Source organism: Littorina saxatilis, linkage group LG14, assembly GCF_037325665.1.
Source record: "Littorina saxatilis isolate snail1 linkage group LG14, US_GU_Lsax_2.0, whole genome shotgun sequence".
In the NCBI taxonomy this organism is placed as follows: domain Eukaryota; kingdom Metazoa; phylum Mollusca; class Gastropoda; order Littorinimorpha; family Littorinidae; genus Littorina; species Littorina saxatilis.
This window is the reverse complement of record NC_090258.1, coordinates 26,199,326-26,215,144: the sequence shown is the minus strand read 5'-3', so window position 1 is coordinate 26,215,144 and position 15,819 is coordinate 26,199,326. Positions and strand designations below refer to the sequence as shown.

Here is a 15,819-nt window from a genome sequence, read left to right as displayed (position 1 = left end):
TCTGTATGCGTCACTTTTTACAATGCTAAATTACAGTTTTTAATTTTATGATACCAACAAAATGTGGAGCACATTTATTGTCCTTTCTTCAACATTTATTTTACTGCCCCACGCGCATGACCCATTTACCGGTTTCTGCCATGTTCTGAAGAAGGTCTGAACTTGGCACAAAATTTCAATCAAACTACACAGCAACACGATCGCACGGTACATATTTATTTTAACCTGTAGAATAAGCCTTCATCTTAGCATGACCTGATACTTACTCTAAGCTTCCAGAACCGCTGCAAACTCAGTGCAATGCACACAGTTTGAGCAGATTGCTCCGGCATCGTTTTCCCTGGCGCCATGTTGAATACGATTTTGTTGATGACGTAATTGTTCGTACCTAGGTCCAATGCGAAAGTAGTGTGGGTCGTTTTCGTTGTATCACGTCCGTGTAATTTGAAGTGACAATTATTTTTACTCGTGATTATTGCATATTTGTTGTGCATATTAGACTTTTCAGCTGAGAAAACGTAGTGCTATCAGACTCAGTATTTAGGCGGATTGTGAAACTTTCGCCTTCAGCAGGTGAGGTCAAGTACTCGGGTCAAGTAGTGCACTTGGTGCAGATAGGAGATCTCATCTTCGGAGGGACGATGAAGAATCTTACAGGATATTATGTGTGCCTTTGCAACTTTCTCACATAACCTTTCAAGCTTGTGTTGTTTCACCACAGAATACATTTTGCTATTTATATGATTGTGAAATTTACCACCTGGGCACAGTTACGCTGATGGGGTCTATGTCCACCAAAAGAGTGGGATTCCCTGTAGGTGGACTACCTGTAGAGTGATTCCCTGTATACTGGGAATCCCACAGGTGGGAGTTCCTGTAAGCGTTTCACAGATCTCGCTGAAAGTCATGCACATGATGCTTAGCGACATCGGTAGAATTTGATGTTTTTTTTAATCTTTTTTGGTATTTCTTAAAACAATATATAATATATAGAAGAGGTTATTTCCCCTGCACCAGTTACCTCAATGAACTGACTTTGTGATACCCTGCATTGCCACAGCTCTACCACGTTCAAGGTTTTTCCTACACAGTTATTTTTTCATCTATAAGAGACTGAATAACATTTGAAATAAATATCATTTAAAGGAACTGTTGAGGAATTTAAAAAAAAAATCAATTTAAAAAAAGAGGAGAGAGAGAGTAAGGGAGAGATCGAGAGAGATCGAGAAGGGATGGAGTGAAAAGAATTTTTGCAGCTGCATTTTGATATAATCATATATAATCCAATATATAGACCAACGTGACTGCCGTTTTCCTGCGTGATTGATGCGAGCCTCTGAACGAACTCCACAGAAAGTTCAGCAAGGTTACACAGGGGTGGGACTTTTCCGTGAATCCGCTGATTTCCGCGGACACAACTTACGAATTCCGCTGGGGTAATCTATTTTTCCGCGTCCCATTTCATCACAGTATCTATAACTTGTTGACTGAATGATATGGAGAGAAGTGAAGATGGAACAGAACACTGGGGGCTTGAGAGTTAAATTGTGCTGACTGAAAACTCCTGATAACTAATACTAATAGTCATTTTGAGCTTCAATGCATTTGGGCGTCACTTGGATCATACTATTGCCAGTATGGAATTATGGATACATGGTTCATTACGTTAGTATGCACCATTACAATGTTACCATTGTTGTGTGAAAGTGTTTTTTGTTTGGTTAGGTTGTTTTTTTTTTGGGGGGGGGGGGGGATGTCTTTTTTATCTGATCTAAACGAGTTGAATTTTAGTCTCAGAATGCACCAGATTGCACAGATTTTGATGTACCATTTAAACAATTTCCTTGTTTTTCATCACAAGAGAGTCCCACCCCTGAAAACATTCGAGTATGGTTTGCAATTTTGATTGAAGAAAAGTTTAAATCAATAACTAAATGAAAGAAAACGCGCAAAAAAATGTTACTCGTAATAACGACTTACTGCGCGCGAATTCAGGAATTCTAACAGATTTTCCTGTGGAACCGCCATTGTGGAAGGGGAAGTAACGCTAAGGTAACTCAAATCGGTTTACGGCAGTCACGCACTTGGCACGAGATAGAGTGGTATCTTACATCTTTACAGGAACTCCACATTGTGGGATTGCATGTATACAGGGAATCCACCTACAAGAAGTCCACCTACAGGGAACCCCACTCTATTGGTCGACATAGACCCAATCAGCACAACTTACACTACAGTGTCAGGTACTGTTACTGTTAGTGTTACTAGTGATTGTTAATTGGTTTGACCGGGGTAAAAATAAAGAGTTGAAAATAAAATCCTTTATAAAGAATCCATGGCCTGTACGAGAGAGAGAGAGAGAGAGAGAGAGAGAGAGAGAGAGAGAGAGATGCATGGCTTGTTGTGACAGGTGTTATGTTGATACAATGTTGCCATTGTCTCATGGAAAACAAATTGATGAGGCTTGGTGTCGCAAGGTCGTGTTAACGAAATGTCAAAAATTACCCAAATTTATTCCAGAGAAAACGTCTGCGTGTCGATGGCATTGATAACATTGATTTAGTCATTATTTGCCTTTGACTGGTTGCCTGGGCAGGTTGACCGATTTTCATGAGAGCATTGTGGTCAGCTCATGATGTCATACCGGTTTGAAAGATATATCTAGCGCGACCATTGGGTGGCCGAGTGGTAACGCACTTGCGCTCGGAAGCGAGAGGTTGCGAGTTTGACCCTGGGTCAGGGTGTTTGCTCCCCCCTTTCCTAACCTAGGTGGTGGGTTCAAGTGCTTAAGTCTTTCGGATGAGACGAAAAACCGAGGTGCCTTCGTGTACACTACACTGGGGTGTGCACGTTAAAGATCCCACGATTGACAAAAGGGTCTTTCCTGGCAAAATTGTATAGGCATAGATAAAAAATTTCCACCAAAATACCCGTGTGACTTGGAATAATAGGCCGTGAAAAGTAGGATATGCGCCGAAATGGCTGCGATCTGCTGGCCGATGTGAATGCGTGATGTATTGTGTAAAAAAATTCCATCTCACACGGCATAAATAAATCCCTGCGCCTTGAATATGTGCGCGATATAAATTGCATAAAATAAAAAATTAAATTAAAAAAAAATTTAAAAAATAAAAAAATAAATCCCTGCACTTAGAACTGTACCCACGGAATACGCGCGATATAAGCCTCATATTGATTGATATTGATTGAATACAAGGGTACCTGTGAGTGTGATGCAACTCACAAAGACACCCTTAGGACCTTACAAAAGTGTCCGGCGGGGATGTATCTCAGTCGGTAGCGCGCTGGATTTGTATCCAGGTGCCCTTTCATGTGAAGTGGCCTCGCTCAGTAGCTCAATAGACCTTTTCGATATCTGAGCAGATCTCGCGAGATATCTGCGAGACACGCTCTTTATTATGCTCTGAACGTTGCAAGAAATTAGTACCTCAGCTTTTGCAGCTCGCGCGAGATAGCTGTACCACATGCTTTGCTATGCAATGAAGTTTGCGAGAGCTTGGAATTCCTATCGCCGTATAGGGTCTATAGCTGTCGGTCTCATTGGATGGGCCGCACATTGTCATTGGATGGGCCGCACATTGTCATTGGATGGGCCGCACATTGTCATTCCAGGTACCACTGAGTGCGTCTTGTGCCATATTAGTGGATTAGAGTGAATTCCATTTTCTCGAGTGCAATCATTTTTGGGAGTAATTATGACTATGAGGAAATTGGTATTTGTTAACTTTATAATTTACACAGATAAACTCATAAACTTAAGAAGCCCAATTTTTCCTGACTTTATTGTAAGTAAAGACCATCCTCAACATCGCAAAGTCTGTTTAACACAAATTCAGTGCCCAAGTTTCGTGCAGCCGCCGCGTTATGAAGCCGAGTAGACCACTCAAAGAATGAGATATATTAATAGGCTTCATTGTCACCTCTTTATTTATCACTTTCAGACCAGAACAACGCCATACCCGAATAAACAGTTCAGTTCCTTGAAAGAAGACCTGAAGAAGTGACACCTGGACAAAATGATGCGAGGAAAAGCAGCGCTGCTGAGCAACCTGAAGGCACGAGGCGCTGGCACGGAGGGCCATGTGTGTGCCTACAGTCATCGGTCGTGCACCCAGCGGCGTTTGGACGGCTACGAGTTCTGCATGAAGCACATTCTGGAGGACAAGAACAGCCCCTACAAACAGTGCACGTACACCGCACCTAGGACGAACCGGCGTTGCTCCAACGCTGCGCCCAAGTTCGACCGCTCTGACCGCAAGGATGGGTACTGTCGCATTTTATAAATCGGTTCATAATTTTAATTTTATGTACAGTTTATAAGATTTAATTGTATTTAGTGACTTTAAAAACTTAGTAGACACTGAAAAATATCGCACCAACACAAATAAAACACACTCGAAACTCAGACACTCTTTCCGTGAAGTCGAGAAAAAGAGCCATGTTATTTTTGTGTATGTCACAGGCATCATGGTGAGGCGCCAGGAAAGTTTCAAATGCGTCAAATATGCATAAATCATGCGTCAACGTGATTCCTGAGACTCACTGTAATGTGATCTGTTTCTATTTTTTCAACAGCAGGTTTTGCTCAGAGCAAGTTTTGAATGCTTCAAATACACAAAAAACATGCACAAACATGATCCCTGTAAGTGTAACTCCCAGTAATATGATCTGTTTCTATTTTCAACAGTAATATGACCTGTTTCTATTTTCAACAGCAGGTTTTGCTCAGAGCATCACAAGCGCATGGTGATCTCTCGACAGCGAGCGAGAAGACTGCGACGCCCGAAGGAGACAGCCGAGACGTTGCTAGGGGAGTTAGCGGCCTCCAACAACACGGCCCTGGATACGTCTGCAGACGCCAAGCGTCTCCGTCGCTCTGATAGCATGGCCAGCAAGGCGCTTGGTGAGTATGAAATCAGTGGAGTTGTGCAGTTTTATGTTCACTAGAGTTTGGCAACAGCGGGAATGCTTAATCCCCCCCCAAATTGGGGTTTGAAACGTGAATAACTTTTAGTGGCGTTATTCCAGCCACGGAGATGAAAATTTAATCATCAGCATGAAGTTTTTCAGGTTACAAAGTAAGCAGAAAGGACTTTTATGTGTATATGGTTAAGATTTTGTTGTGGTGTTTGTGTATCTCAAGTGGAATGGTCAGATGATGCAACGTTGTTACAGAGTACGCCAGTTCCAGTGACTCGGACATGGAGACGCCGTCAGTGGATCAGGCGTGGAGACGCGACAATGACAGCGAGGCCGAGAGTATCGACAGCGATCAGGAGGATCCGCTCAAGTGAATTATTTGTACACACTCATACGCAAATACAAATGTATACTGTTACTTACATACTCACACATCCTCTGATCACCCAAGTCTCACCTCCTAACACATTCATTTGTGCATTGAGAATGAGATGTGCTCTGTATTTTAAGACAAGTCTCGCTGCCATTGTATAGTAACAAGACATTGTAACATTTCAATGTGCTTTCTTTTTTAAAAACCAGTTTGTTTAACTTTCTGGTGTCAGAAGCTAAGACAATGAATCAGGGCCTAGCATTGTAAGCCGTTCGGCGTACTTTACGCCGAAATAACATCTCCAGTACGCGGAACTCGATTTGGTGTACGCCGAAATGCAAAAACCTGTTATTACCAAACGGTAAACCCAAACAGTCCCAGCTTTCGTTTTGTGCGCCGTTCGTTTCAATTCTCAATCGGTTTGACAGTTTGCTTGAGCACGCACTTCCTCTGGCATCGAGCGAGCATGCTTTGTGCCGGTGTTTTGTGGCTCTAGACTTGAACTAATGTCTCGAAGCGACATTGTTGAACGTGGTCAGCGATTCAGTGACAAAGAATCCAGGTATTCCTGGAAGTGGGAATGGCACTTTTAGGCCAAATAACACAAGATTGTCAGTTTTCTGTCTGTGTTTTGCTTGTTGGCTAAGGCATAATTTAGTTGCTCAATCTTCTTTAAGGTTAAAAAATCTTTAAAAAAAAAATCTTCAAATTCGGGGGGTTTTGCCCCCCAAACACACACACACCCCCCCCCAAAAAAACCCCCGCCTTTGTAAGCTGAACTCACTTTTTCCAATGCTAGGCCCTGATGAATGGAATACATAACAGAGAAAGATGGTATTGCATCCTCTTTCATTAAATCATATTAAGTTTCTTCCCAGGTTTCATGCTTTTTCTACGGCTTATTCAGCCACAGTTAGGAATCATACTAATATTCCTCCAATCATTAATTTTCAGACATGCAGGCGTCTACAGTCAGGAGGAAGCGGCCTTGTTGCTGCGTGACAAACTGATACGTCTGCAGTCCCTCTACATCGAGCAGTTCAAACGACTGCAGCACGTGCTGAGAGAGAAGCGACGCAAGTTTCTACACACCTACAAGCAGGAGAGAGAAAAACTGGGTATGAATGAAATTTGTTTGCAAGAATCTTCAACAAATGGGGCAGAGCGCTATTTATAGATCAAATAGCCAAATGAAAGTCAGCACTCTAAATGCATACGACATGCGTAATGGAGTAAGCGAGAGTTGTACGGAACCAGCCTCAGAGAATGAAAGACGCTTGTTCATTTCAGTGCTTGTTATTCTCTTAGGTGCACGTGTCGTCTGCATTTAGAGCGCTTACTTCCCTTGGGTTGTTTGATTTTGTTTGCAAGCACAGACCTGTTTACCCTTACGATTTTGGCGTAATTTATTACGATTTTCTGCAAAAAATACACCATTCCGCTATCTGTGTCAAGACTACGATTTTCATAAATAATAAAAATGTTTAAAAAAAATATATATATATTTTTTTCATTAATTCACATGTTTGGCATTGTTTTTTTCAATGGCAAAATGGGGTGAAAAAGCACAGGACTGACCAGAGATCATGTCTGTCTGATAAGACGCTGGAGAGCCTTCTAGTGGTGAAGTCTCGCCCTCACTCATTCGGCAAGCGCAAGTGCAGAAGAGAAGCGCTTGACACACTGAAAAAGGCCTACTACGAGAAAAAGAATCAGTGATGCATGTGCTTTTGATGTGATCTTCTTTGAAATTATGATGACTACAAAAACTGACTGATGTGTTTTGTTTGTGAATGATGGATATATGTGCATGATTGCGTTTCGCAGACACAGTTGTCATGTGCGTTGTAATTGGCGATGAATGCTGGATGATTACTATTTTTGTGCCAGGATTACTATTTTTGGGGCTGAGCATTACTCCAAAACATTTATAGGGGTAAACAGGTCTGCAAGCACCAAAGTCTGATTTTCGGTAATGAAGCAAATGCAGAATTTTCTCATCCCCTATAACCGTGTCAAATCCATGATTTTACAGGATCGTGTGGATATAAGCAAACTGATAGAAAAGCACTGCATTTTACATTGAAGTTCCACCCGCTTGCCGAAGTGTTTACTGTCATTTAGGGGTATGTACCTCATTGCCTGTTATTGCCCAACTTAAAAGAATAATACTGAATCCCACTAGAAATAACCTGACAGTCATGTATAATACAAACCCGATTGGACGAATCTGGGTCAAAGAATGATGTGTCTGTTAACTGTTGGGATCACACTTGTTTGTCAATTTACAAATTTCCCAGAAGTGTAAAAATAAGAAACCGCATGCAGATATCAAAATGTTTTCAGACCCATTAGAATTTCAGAGATACATGTATTTGCTTTCCTACAGTGGGAACCCTGAAGGCAGGAGACTGGTATTATTTTACAATAAATGAACAAAATCCTTTCTTTAGGCCTAAAAAAAAAATAGGTGTGGTTACGGTAACCCGACCTACCCTATTTTTAGGGGCCGACCCTATAACTTTTTATTACATTTGTCAAAAAAAAAAAAAATAAATTAAAAAAAAAAAAACGAGTGCAGAAAAAGCAATGAAAGCGAAAGCGCTCGAGTCGCACACTTATTTCCCTGTCAAGTAGGTTTAATTTGTACACATTAAAAAAAAAGTTTAAAAAAAAAAGTGATTGCCTACCTTCCTACCCTATTTTTGTTGGCTATGTTACCTTAACCACACCTATTTATTTTTTTGGCCTTATCTGCAGGGCCGATCCAAGCATACAGACAGGAATCTTCACAACGGAGGAAGTATGAAAGACTGCAATCCATGAAACGCTATCACAAGTTCTTTGGCAAGGTTGGTCCTATTTGGCTTGCATGTGTGTGTTGTCTGTGAAGAAAAGGATGTATTTGAAAAGCAGGGCAAATGTTAAATGCCACTAATGGTTTTAAAGTTGTTGGGGTTTGTTTCATTTCCACAAGGGCATGTGGTTTTCCTTGTATACATTAAAGTCTCCAAAATGGAGTTCAATCATTTTCTTCATTTCTTGTGTCCCGTTTTTTTCTTTTTTTAAAGGATCAAGAAAAAGTTCTAGGGTTGGAAGGGTCGGGGAATCGGAAAAAGTAAGGTTAGTAGGGGAATAGGAAACATTGAATTTGTTTTTCTTGGCTTTAGTAAGCCTGCAGAGTATATTCAATCCAAACTAACCACTCATTATAGGTTGTATAGGTTTCACTCTGCCTGTCGGTCTCTTTGTCTGCCAAACTTAGATTAGATCTCCGGGGCTTATGGGTTGATTGAGCTGTAATTTGGCGTGTAGCTAGGAATTGGGGTACACACGGTTCTTGATGTGTTTCAGGAAGCCTTGCTGCACCAGAAGTGTAACAACCGTCGCATCGCGGTGGCGGAGGGGGTCAACCATCGCCCGCCGACCTTCTCCCGCTGCATAGCCGCCACGCCTGATGGTCGCTGCAACAAGCGTGTGGTGCCCGCCTCCAAGTTCTGCATGGGGCGTATCCTTTCTTCTGCTTACTCCACAGAGCTGCCAACTGCTATGCTTTCAGCGTAGCATGCTACGTTTTAAGAGCAATTGCTATTGCTGTTACTCCAAGCTTAAGCAAATACTCTCAAGCATGCAACTGTTCCCTCTTTTTTGTAAGTCCTGGTACTCATTTCAGCATCCTACTCCGATTAGCGGTCACAAAATGGGTAACAAAAATCCAAATAGCTACACTTGAGGCTTCACATGATTGCCTGACTAATGAAGAATTTAGCAAGTTTTTTTAATTTTACCCCAAACCGTTGGTTTCTGACCTTGCAGTGACTGCAGTGCATGTAGACATTTTCTGGAAATAACTCTGTCTGGATTGTCAAGCTTTGTGAAAGAGTTGCGCTCACTTTAGGGTAACAAACAGTAACGCCTGGTTGACCGGTTAAAAACAGCAATCGCAGCGAATAAATGACTGATGCGTGCCATAAGTCATGCATATTGGAAGACATACATTTAGAGAGGTACATCGTGGCTTAAATTCAAAACAGCAAAGCTTACCTATCCTTGTAGATTCACACAGAGAACATTTTGTGGCATCCCTCCTTTTAAGATCTTACTTTTTCAGATTGTTTGGTCATAACCACTGTAAACTTACCTCCATTCTAAGACTCCCTCCCTTTTAGCACCTGCTTTTCCCCACATTTTTGGAGGTGCTAACAAAAGAAACTGAAAATAGTGACAGTACTGTCCTAGCGGATAAGACGCCAACCTCCCCAGCGAAAGGTTGTGGGTTTGAAACCCGGCCACGCCTGGTGGGTTAAGGGTGGAGATTCTTCCGATCTCCCAGGTCAAATTATGTCCAGACCTGCTAGTGACTTATCCCCCTTCGTGTGTACAGGCCAGCACACGACTAAGTGCGCTCAGAGAAGATCCTGTAATCCATGTCAGAGTTCGGTGGGTTATAGAAACACAAAAATACCCTGCATGCTTCCCCCAAAAGTTGCGTATGGCTGCCTAAGTGGCGGGCTAAAAACCGCCATACACGTAAAATCTGAATCGCGCTAAAAACACGAGTGTACATGGGAGTTTCAGCCCATGAATAAAGAAGAAGAAAACAGTAAAGCTTATATATATCCTTGTAGATTCACAGAAAGAACATTTTGTGGCATCCCTCCTTTTGATACCTCCAATCTGAGACTTGCTCCCTTTTGAGACCTCCATTCTGAGACTTACTCCCTTTTGAGACCTCCATTCTGAGACTTGCTCCCTTTTGAGACCTCCATTCTGAGACTTACTCCCTTTTGAGACCTCCATTCTGAGACTTACTCCCTTTTGAGACCTCCATTCTGAGACTTACTCCCTTTTGATACCTCCATTCTGAGACTTACTCCCTTTTGATACCTCCATTCTGAGACTTACTCCCTTTTGAGACCTCCATTCTGAGACTTACTCCCTTTTGAGACCTCCATTCTGAGACTTACTCCCTTTTGATACCTCCATTCTGAGACTTACTCCCTTTTGAGACCTCCATTCTGAGACTTACTCCCTTTTGAGACCTCCATTCTGAGACTTACTCCCTTTTGATACCTCCATTCTGAGACTTACTCCCTTTTGAGACCTCCATTCTGAGACTTACTCCCTTTTGAGACCTCCATTCTGAGACTTACTCCCTTTTGAGACCTCCATTCTGAGACTTACTCCCTTTTGAGACCTCCATTCTGAGACTTACTCCCTTTTGATACCAGATTTTTTTCCCCAGATTTTTTTAGGTCTTCAGAAGGGTGTTCCACTGTATTGCACACAAACAAAACGAAAACTAGAAACATTACTATAATACCTTGACCATGACCAGACATTCTGAAGGACCCGCACCAGGTGTTGTTTGAGCCTTGTGCGTTCCGTAACGGCCAGTGCAGGGAGGCTGTCTTCAGCCTGGATGAGGTGTCGGTTTGTCGCCGGCACTACGCTGCTGCTGCTGCCCCCTCCTTCACTGCTTCTGCCTCACAGGTAGGCGTTGGTATGGGTTGGTTCCGAGTGTGTGTGTATGTGTGTGCATGTGTTTGAGTCATTTGCATTCTGTAATGAGTTGGGAGGCTGAGTCCAGCCTGAATGAAGTTTCTGTGTGTCGTAGTCATTATGCCATTCAGTCTTTCACCGCCTCTTCTTCACAGGTAGTTATTAGAATGAGTTGCATTAAGAGTGTGTGTTTGGGTGGGAATGTGTGTGTGTGTTTGAGCCGTGTGCTTTCCGCAGAGAAGAGCCGTGATTGGCTTGGATGAAATTTCCTTGTGTCGTTTGCACGTTCTGCTGCTACCGTTTGGTCCTTCACAGCTTCTGCTTCACAGTTAGATGCTAGCATAGGTAGTGCCATAACATCAGTCAGCGTCAGATTTGAGAGGATTCCCCCAAAGTAAATCCCAGAGAAAAATAATGCAGTTGAATACAGTTTTTTTGTTATGCTTTTTGACCTAACTCAAGTTTCTTTAGCTACTAGCACAAATGCAGCGCACGGTCACAAAGTATTTGTGTAATAATCTATAGATGTTAAGAGGCCTCTCCATATCCTGTAAGGGTCAAGCGTTATTGTCTGGGGAGCTGTGAGAGTGTCATAGTGTGACAGGGAGACTACCGTCGCCCTTCACAGCAGACTCTGCAGAATTTTTCGCCTTAGAAGTTGCGAGCTATTTATAGCTCGCAAGGCAACACCTGTGGATTGTAGAGTTCTGTTTGTGATGTGGTCTGGCGACTTTTGTCTCTCTGTATGTTCATGGATTCCTGTGCGAATGCATAACAGTTTTTATAGGGCTTAGAAATAAGCTCTAAAATTCTCAATCCTGTTTGATTGGACTTCGCCTCCAAAGGTGATTGTGGTGTTTTGGCACTCGGTTACATTAGATTCTTCAAAGTAAGGATTCTTCTAGACCATCCTAAGTTCAAAGATTGTTTGGTATTCCTCTTTGCCTCAGTGCATTTAGTGTCAGTTTAGTTCTGATGCAACTCAAACATACCAGAACTGGGGGGAGGGGAGGAGGGAGGGAGGGGGGGGGGATGAGGGGAAGATCGTTTTGAACTCTCCTGAATGTTGCAAGGGTAATTGTCAGGGCGTTTGTACTTCTAGTCTCCTACCCCAGTTTCCTAATTATATGTATGAGGGACTTAAAAGTGAAAACACCAGTGACGTATTTCAGACGGAGGACCCCACAGAAGTGAAGAAGGAGCTGGCAGACACAGAAACCCCAGCAGACCGTCCAACCACAACATCCAGCCACGAACCCATGGCAACAGAGTCGAACTCCTACCCCGCCTTGTCAACCAATCAGGCCTTGGGCTTCCTGTCACCAGAATCTCATTTTGACCAGGACGTCACCATGGCAACAGAAAGCGGGGGTCTCGGTGGCTCAGTGGGTGGAGAAGATAGACTCAACTCATCCGGCGAGGGCAACTTGGACATCGGAGATCTGGACCTCAGTATGGGGCCTGACGAGTTGATTCGTTTAGTGGACGCTGAGCTGTTTCAATGACGAGTTGATTTGTTTAGTTGACGCTGAGTTGTTTCAACGACGAGTTGGTTCGCTTAGTGGACGCCGAACTATTTCAATGACGAGTTGATTCGTTTAGTGGACGCTGAACTATTTCAATGACGAGTTGATTCGTTTAGTGGACGCTGAGTTGTTTCAATGACGAGTTAATTCGCTTAGTGGACACTGAACTATTTCAATGACGAGTTGATTCGTTTAGTGGACGCTGAACTATTTCAATGACGAGTTCATTCGTTTAGTGAATGCTGAACTATTTCAATGAGGAGTTGATTCGTTTGGTGGATGCTGAGTTGTTTCAATGACGAGTTGATTCGTTTAGTGGACGCTGAACTATTTCAATGACGAGTTGATTCGCTTAGTGGACACTGAACTATTTTAATAACGAGTTGATTCGTTTAGTGGACGCTGAACTATTTCAATAACGAGTTGATTCGTTTGGTGGACCCCGAGTTGTTTCAATGAGGAGTTGATACATTTAGTGGACGCTGAACTGTACTCTGAACACCATTATTCCACGATGACGACAATGTTTAGCATTTCAATGCCTGAAACTATCGTCAGGCATGGGAATTGGTATTTCCGCAAAAAGAAAATTACGTTTCAGCGAAAATAAAAAATTGTCCACGGCAAAAAAAAGGTTAATTAAATTATACGTATACAGTCGACTCCGGATATTACGTCACCCCTCGGGGGATGTTTTTGAGCGACGTTATACGCGGTGACGCTGTATCCGGTTCATCGGTTATAACGTCACTTTTACGCGCGGGTGATGTTATATCCGGAGTCCAAGAGTTATGTCCCTTTCTAAAGTACTGACTGTTTTAATAAAACTGTGCAGAAATGGAAAGTGCATGCATTAGTGTTGTTTAAAAATTACAACAACATATTGTTGTAAGTTTTAAACTAACTTATTACAATAATCTTTAATTCACTTCCTCATATATAGAATTGTGGACTATTCTCTTCTTTGCGTATTTCCAAAACCTGGCTATACCATGAATACAAAATTGTATACACAACATTTTCCCCGTAAGTCGGCAACAGTATCAACGTACAGTGTCGTAGGCTGCATGCTGATTCTGAGACAGGTTGCTAGTGTTGGAGTGTCAAGCTCCGTCTGGTTCCATCTCAGTCTTTAATTATAGTGTCCGACGATATTAGTTTTAAGGACACGCACACACATGGCAGTCGTTTATTCATATTCAGCTAGATCTTGACCTGTCCTTGATGTCCGAAGAAATAACAAGTCGCGTAAGGCGAAAATACAACATTTAGTCTAGTAGCTGTCGAACTCATAGAATGAAACTGAACGCAATGCAATTTTTCAGCAAGACTCGTAGCATCGCACAGTCCACCGTTCATGGTAAAGGCAGTGAAATTGACAAGAAGAGCGGGGTAGTAGTTGCGCTGAGAAGGATAGCACGCTTTTCTGTACCTCTCTTCGTTTTAACTTTCTGAGCGTGTTTTTAATCCAAACATATCATATCTATGTTTTTGGAATCAGGAACCGACAAAGAATAAGATGAAAGTGTTTTTAAATTGATTTCCAAATTTAATTTTGATAATAATTTTTATATTTTTAATTTTCAGAGCTTGTTTTTAATCCAAATATAACATATTTATATGTTTTTTGAATCAGAAAATGATGGAGAATAAGATGAACGTAAATTTGGATCGTTTTATAAATTTTTTTATTTTATTTTTTTTACAATTTTCAGATTTTTAATGACCAAGGTCATTAATTAATTTTTAAGCCACCAAGCTGAAATGCAATACCGAAGTCCGGGCTTTGTCGAAGATTATTTGACCAAAATTTCAACCAATTTGGTTGAAAAATGAGAGCGTGACAGTGCCGCCTCAACTTTCACGAAAAACCGGATGACGTCATCAAAGACATTTATCAAAAAAATGAGAAAAAAAACGTCTGGGGATATCATACCCAGAAACTCTCATGTCAAATTTCATAAAGATCAGTCCAGTAGTTTAGTCTGAATCGCTCTACTCACACACACACACACACACACACACACACACACACAGACACACATACACCACGACCCTCGTCTCGATTCCCCCCTCTACGTTAAAACATTTAGTCAAAACTTGACTAAATGTAAAAATGACGAGAACTTCATGGGTTCTTATACGTAATTAATGTCTATTTGACTTATATTATTATTATCAACGAAGAAGTTTCTCGTCAACAGCAAAGTGGCTTGCCCACCTTTACGCACAATCGTTCTGGTAGTAACAACTTTGGGTTCATAGTTACCCCCTTTCCCCCATCCACCGTCTCCACCACATCTAGTGAGCGGGACGTTATACTCGTTAGACTACTACTGTATTATTATTATCATTATGACGTCACTTGATATAACGTCCATGGCTTTCCAAGTAGAGTCATAATAGTGCTTTAAGAGTGCAGTATCACTTTTCTCAATTTGTCGGTTCACTGCACTTAATGTTTACCTTTACAATTTAGCCTGAGCGACCTACTCAGCCTGTCGACAACGCCCGTGACGCTCAGCCTCCTCGTCGAGGGCAGTTGTAGTCTGTATTCTACGGACCAAAAAACAAACGTCGTAGTCTGTTCTCATCCTCTCGATCTTCTCCTACTGTCATTTCAATAATCGAGTTTTTTTTTTATATGCGTGATTGAAGGACAGAAGTAGACAGATCCATTCGCACGCGCTCGCGCAGGAGTAACCATGTATGCTCGATATGAAACTTTTTAAAACAATTTTTTTTAGTTAAAAACAAAGACAGGAACTCACAACACGAATGAAATGGAACATTTTTCTTTTAATTAAAAACCTAGAACACTGAGGAACCTAAGTAAGGAACTCACAAAGCGAAATGAAATGAAACATTTTTCATTACTGACTAAAAACATAGAACAGGAACTCACAAAACGAAATGAAATAAAACATTTTTCTTTTGATTAAAAACCTCGAACAGGAACTCACAAAACGCATGCAGCAAAAATGATTATGCCTTGAACCTAGTTTTCCTTGGGTCTCTAACAACGGGAAAACGGAAAAACTTGAATACCGTTAACACACAAAACTTGTGACACGTGTAGGGTAAATGAACATGCCTTGACAGTCGTTCACCATGCAAACTGCTGCATATGGGGATTGATATGACGTTATAACCGACATGGATGAGTGACGTTATAACTGGGTGACGTTATATCCGGTGACGTTATATCCGAGGTTAAAATAGTCTTGGAAAGAAGGAATTGAGCCGGGACCGGTGTTTGGGTGACGATATAACGGGGTGACGTTATATCCGGCGACGTTATAAACGAAGTAGACTGTACTGTTGTCTCTCTATCCATTATTTGCTTACACAAGAACTATCAAAATATTGGTCTAAAATGCTAACATTCGTTTTCCTTCCGGGGGGGTTCGCCCCACTGGTACCCCCAACGGGGCTCTGCCCCTGTACCCTGCCCTGAACCTCGACCTATTTTTGAGT

The 15,819-nt window shown here is 41.9% G+C and overlaps 1 protein-coding gene across 4 annotated transcripts; it reads left to right on the top strand.

Moving 5' to 3' along the window:
* The first annotated feature begins 118 nt into the window (after positions 1 to 118).
* On the top strand, positions 119 to 14,255 carry LOC138947448 (KAT8 regulatory NSL complex subunit 2-like). 4 transcript variants are annotated; one of them, XM_070318922.1, is made up of 10 exons: positions 129 to 207; positions 2,122 to 2,243; positions 3,963 to 4,285; positions 4,737 to 4,924; positions 5,197 to 5,311; positions 6,269 to 6,432; positions 8,075 to 8,166; positions 8,669 to 8,822; positions 10,653 to 10,807; positions 11,989 to 14,255. In XM_070318922.1, exons 3-10 carry the CDS (start codon positions 4,038 to 4,040, stop codon positions 12,319 to 12,321), a joined length of 1,449 nt encoding a protein of 482 aa, XP_070175023.1. In that variant the 5' UTR covers positions 129 to 207; positions 2,122 to 2,243; positions 3,963 to 4,037; the 3' UTR covers positions 12,322 to 14,255. The 4 variants fall into 4 exon arrangements, with proteins under 4 accessions (XP_070175024.1, XP_070175023.1, XP_070175025.1 ...); XM_070318923.1 differs by lacking the exon at positions 2,122 to 2,243 and having other exon boundaries at positions 119 to 207; XM_070318924.1 differs by lacking the exons at positions 129 to 207; positions 2,122 to 2,243 and adding an exon at positions 402 to 573.
* The last annotated feature ends 1,564 nt before the right edge of the window (positions 14,256 to 15,819 follow it).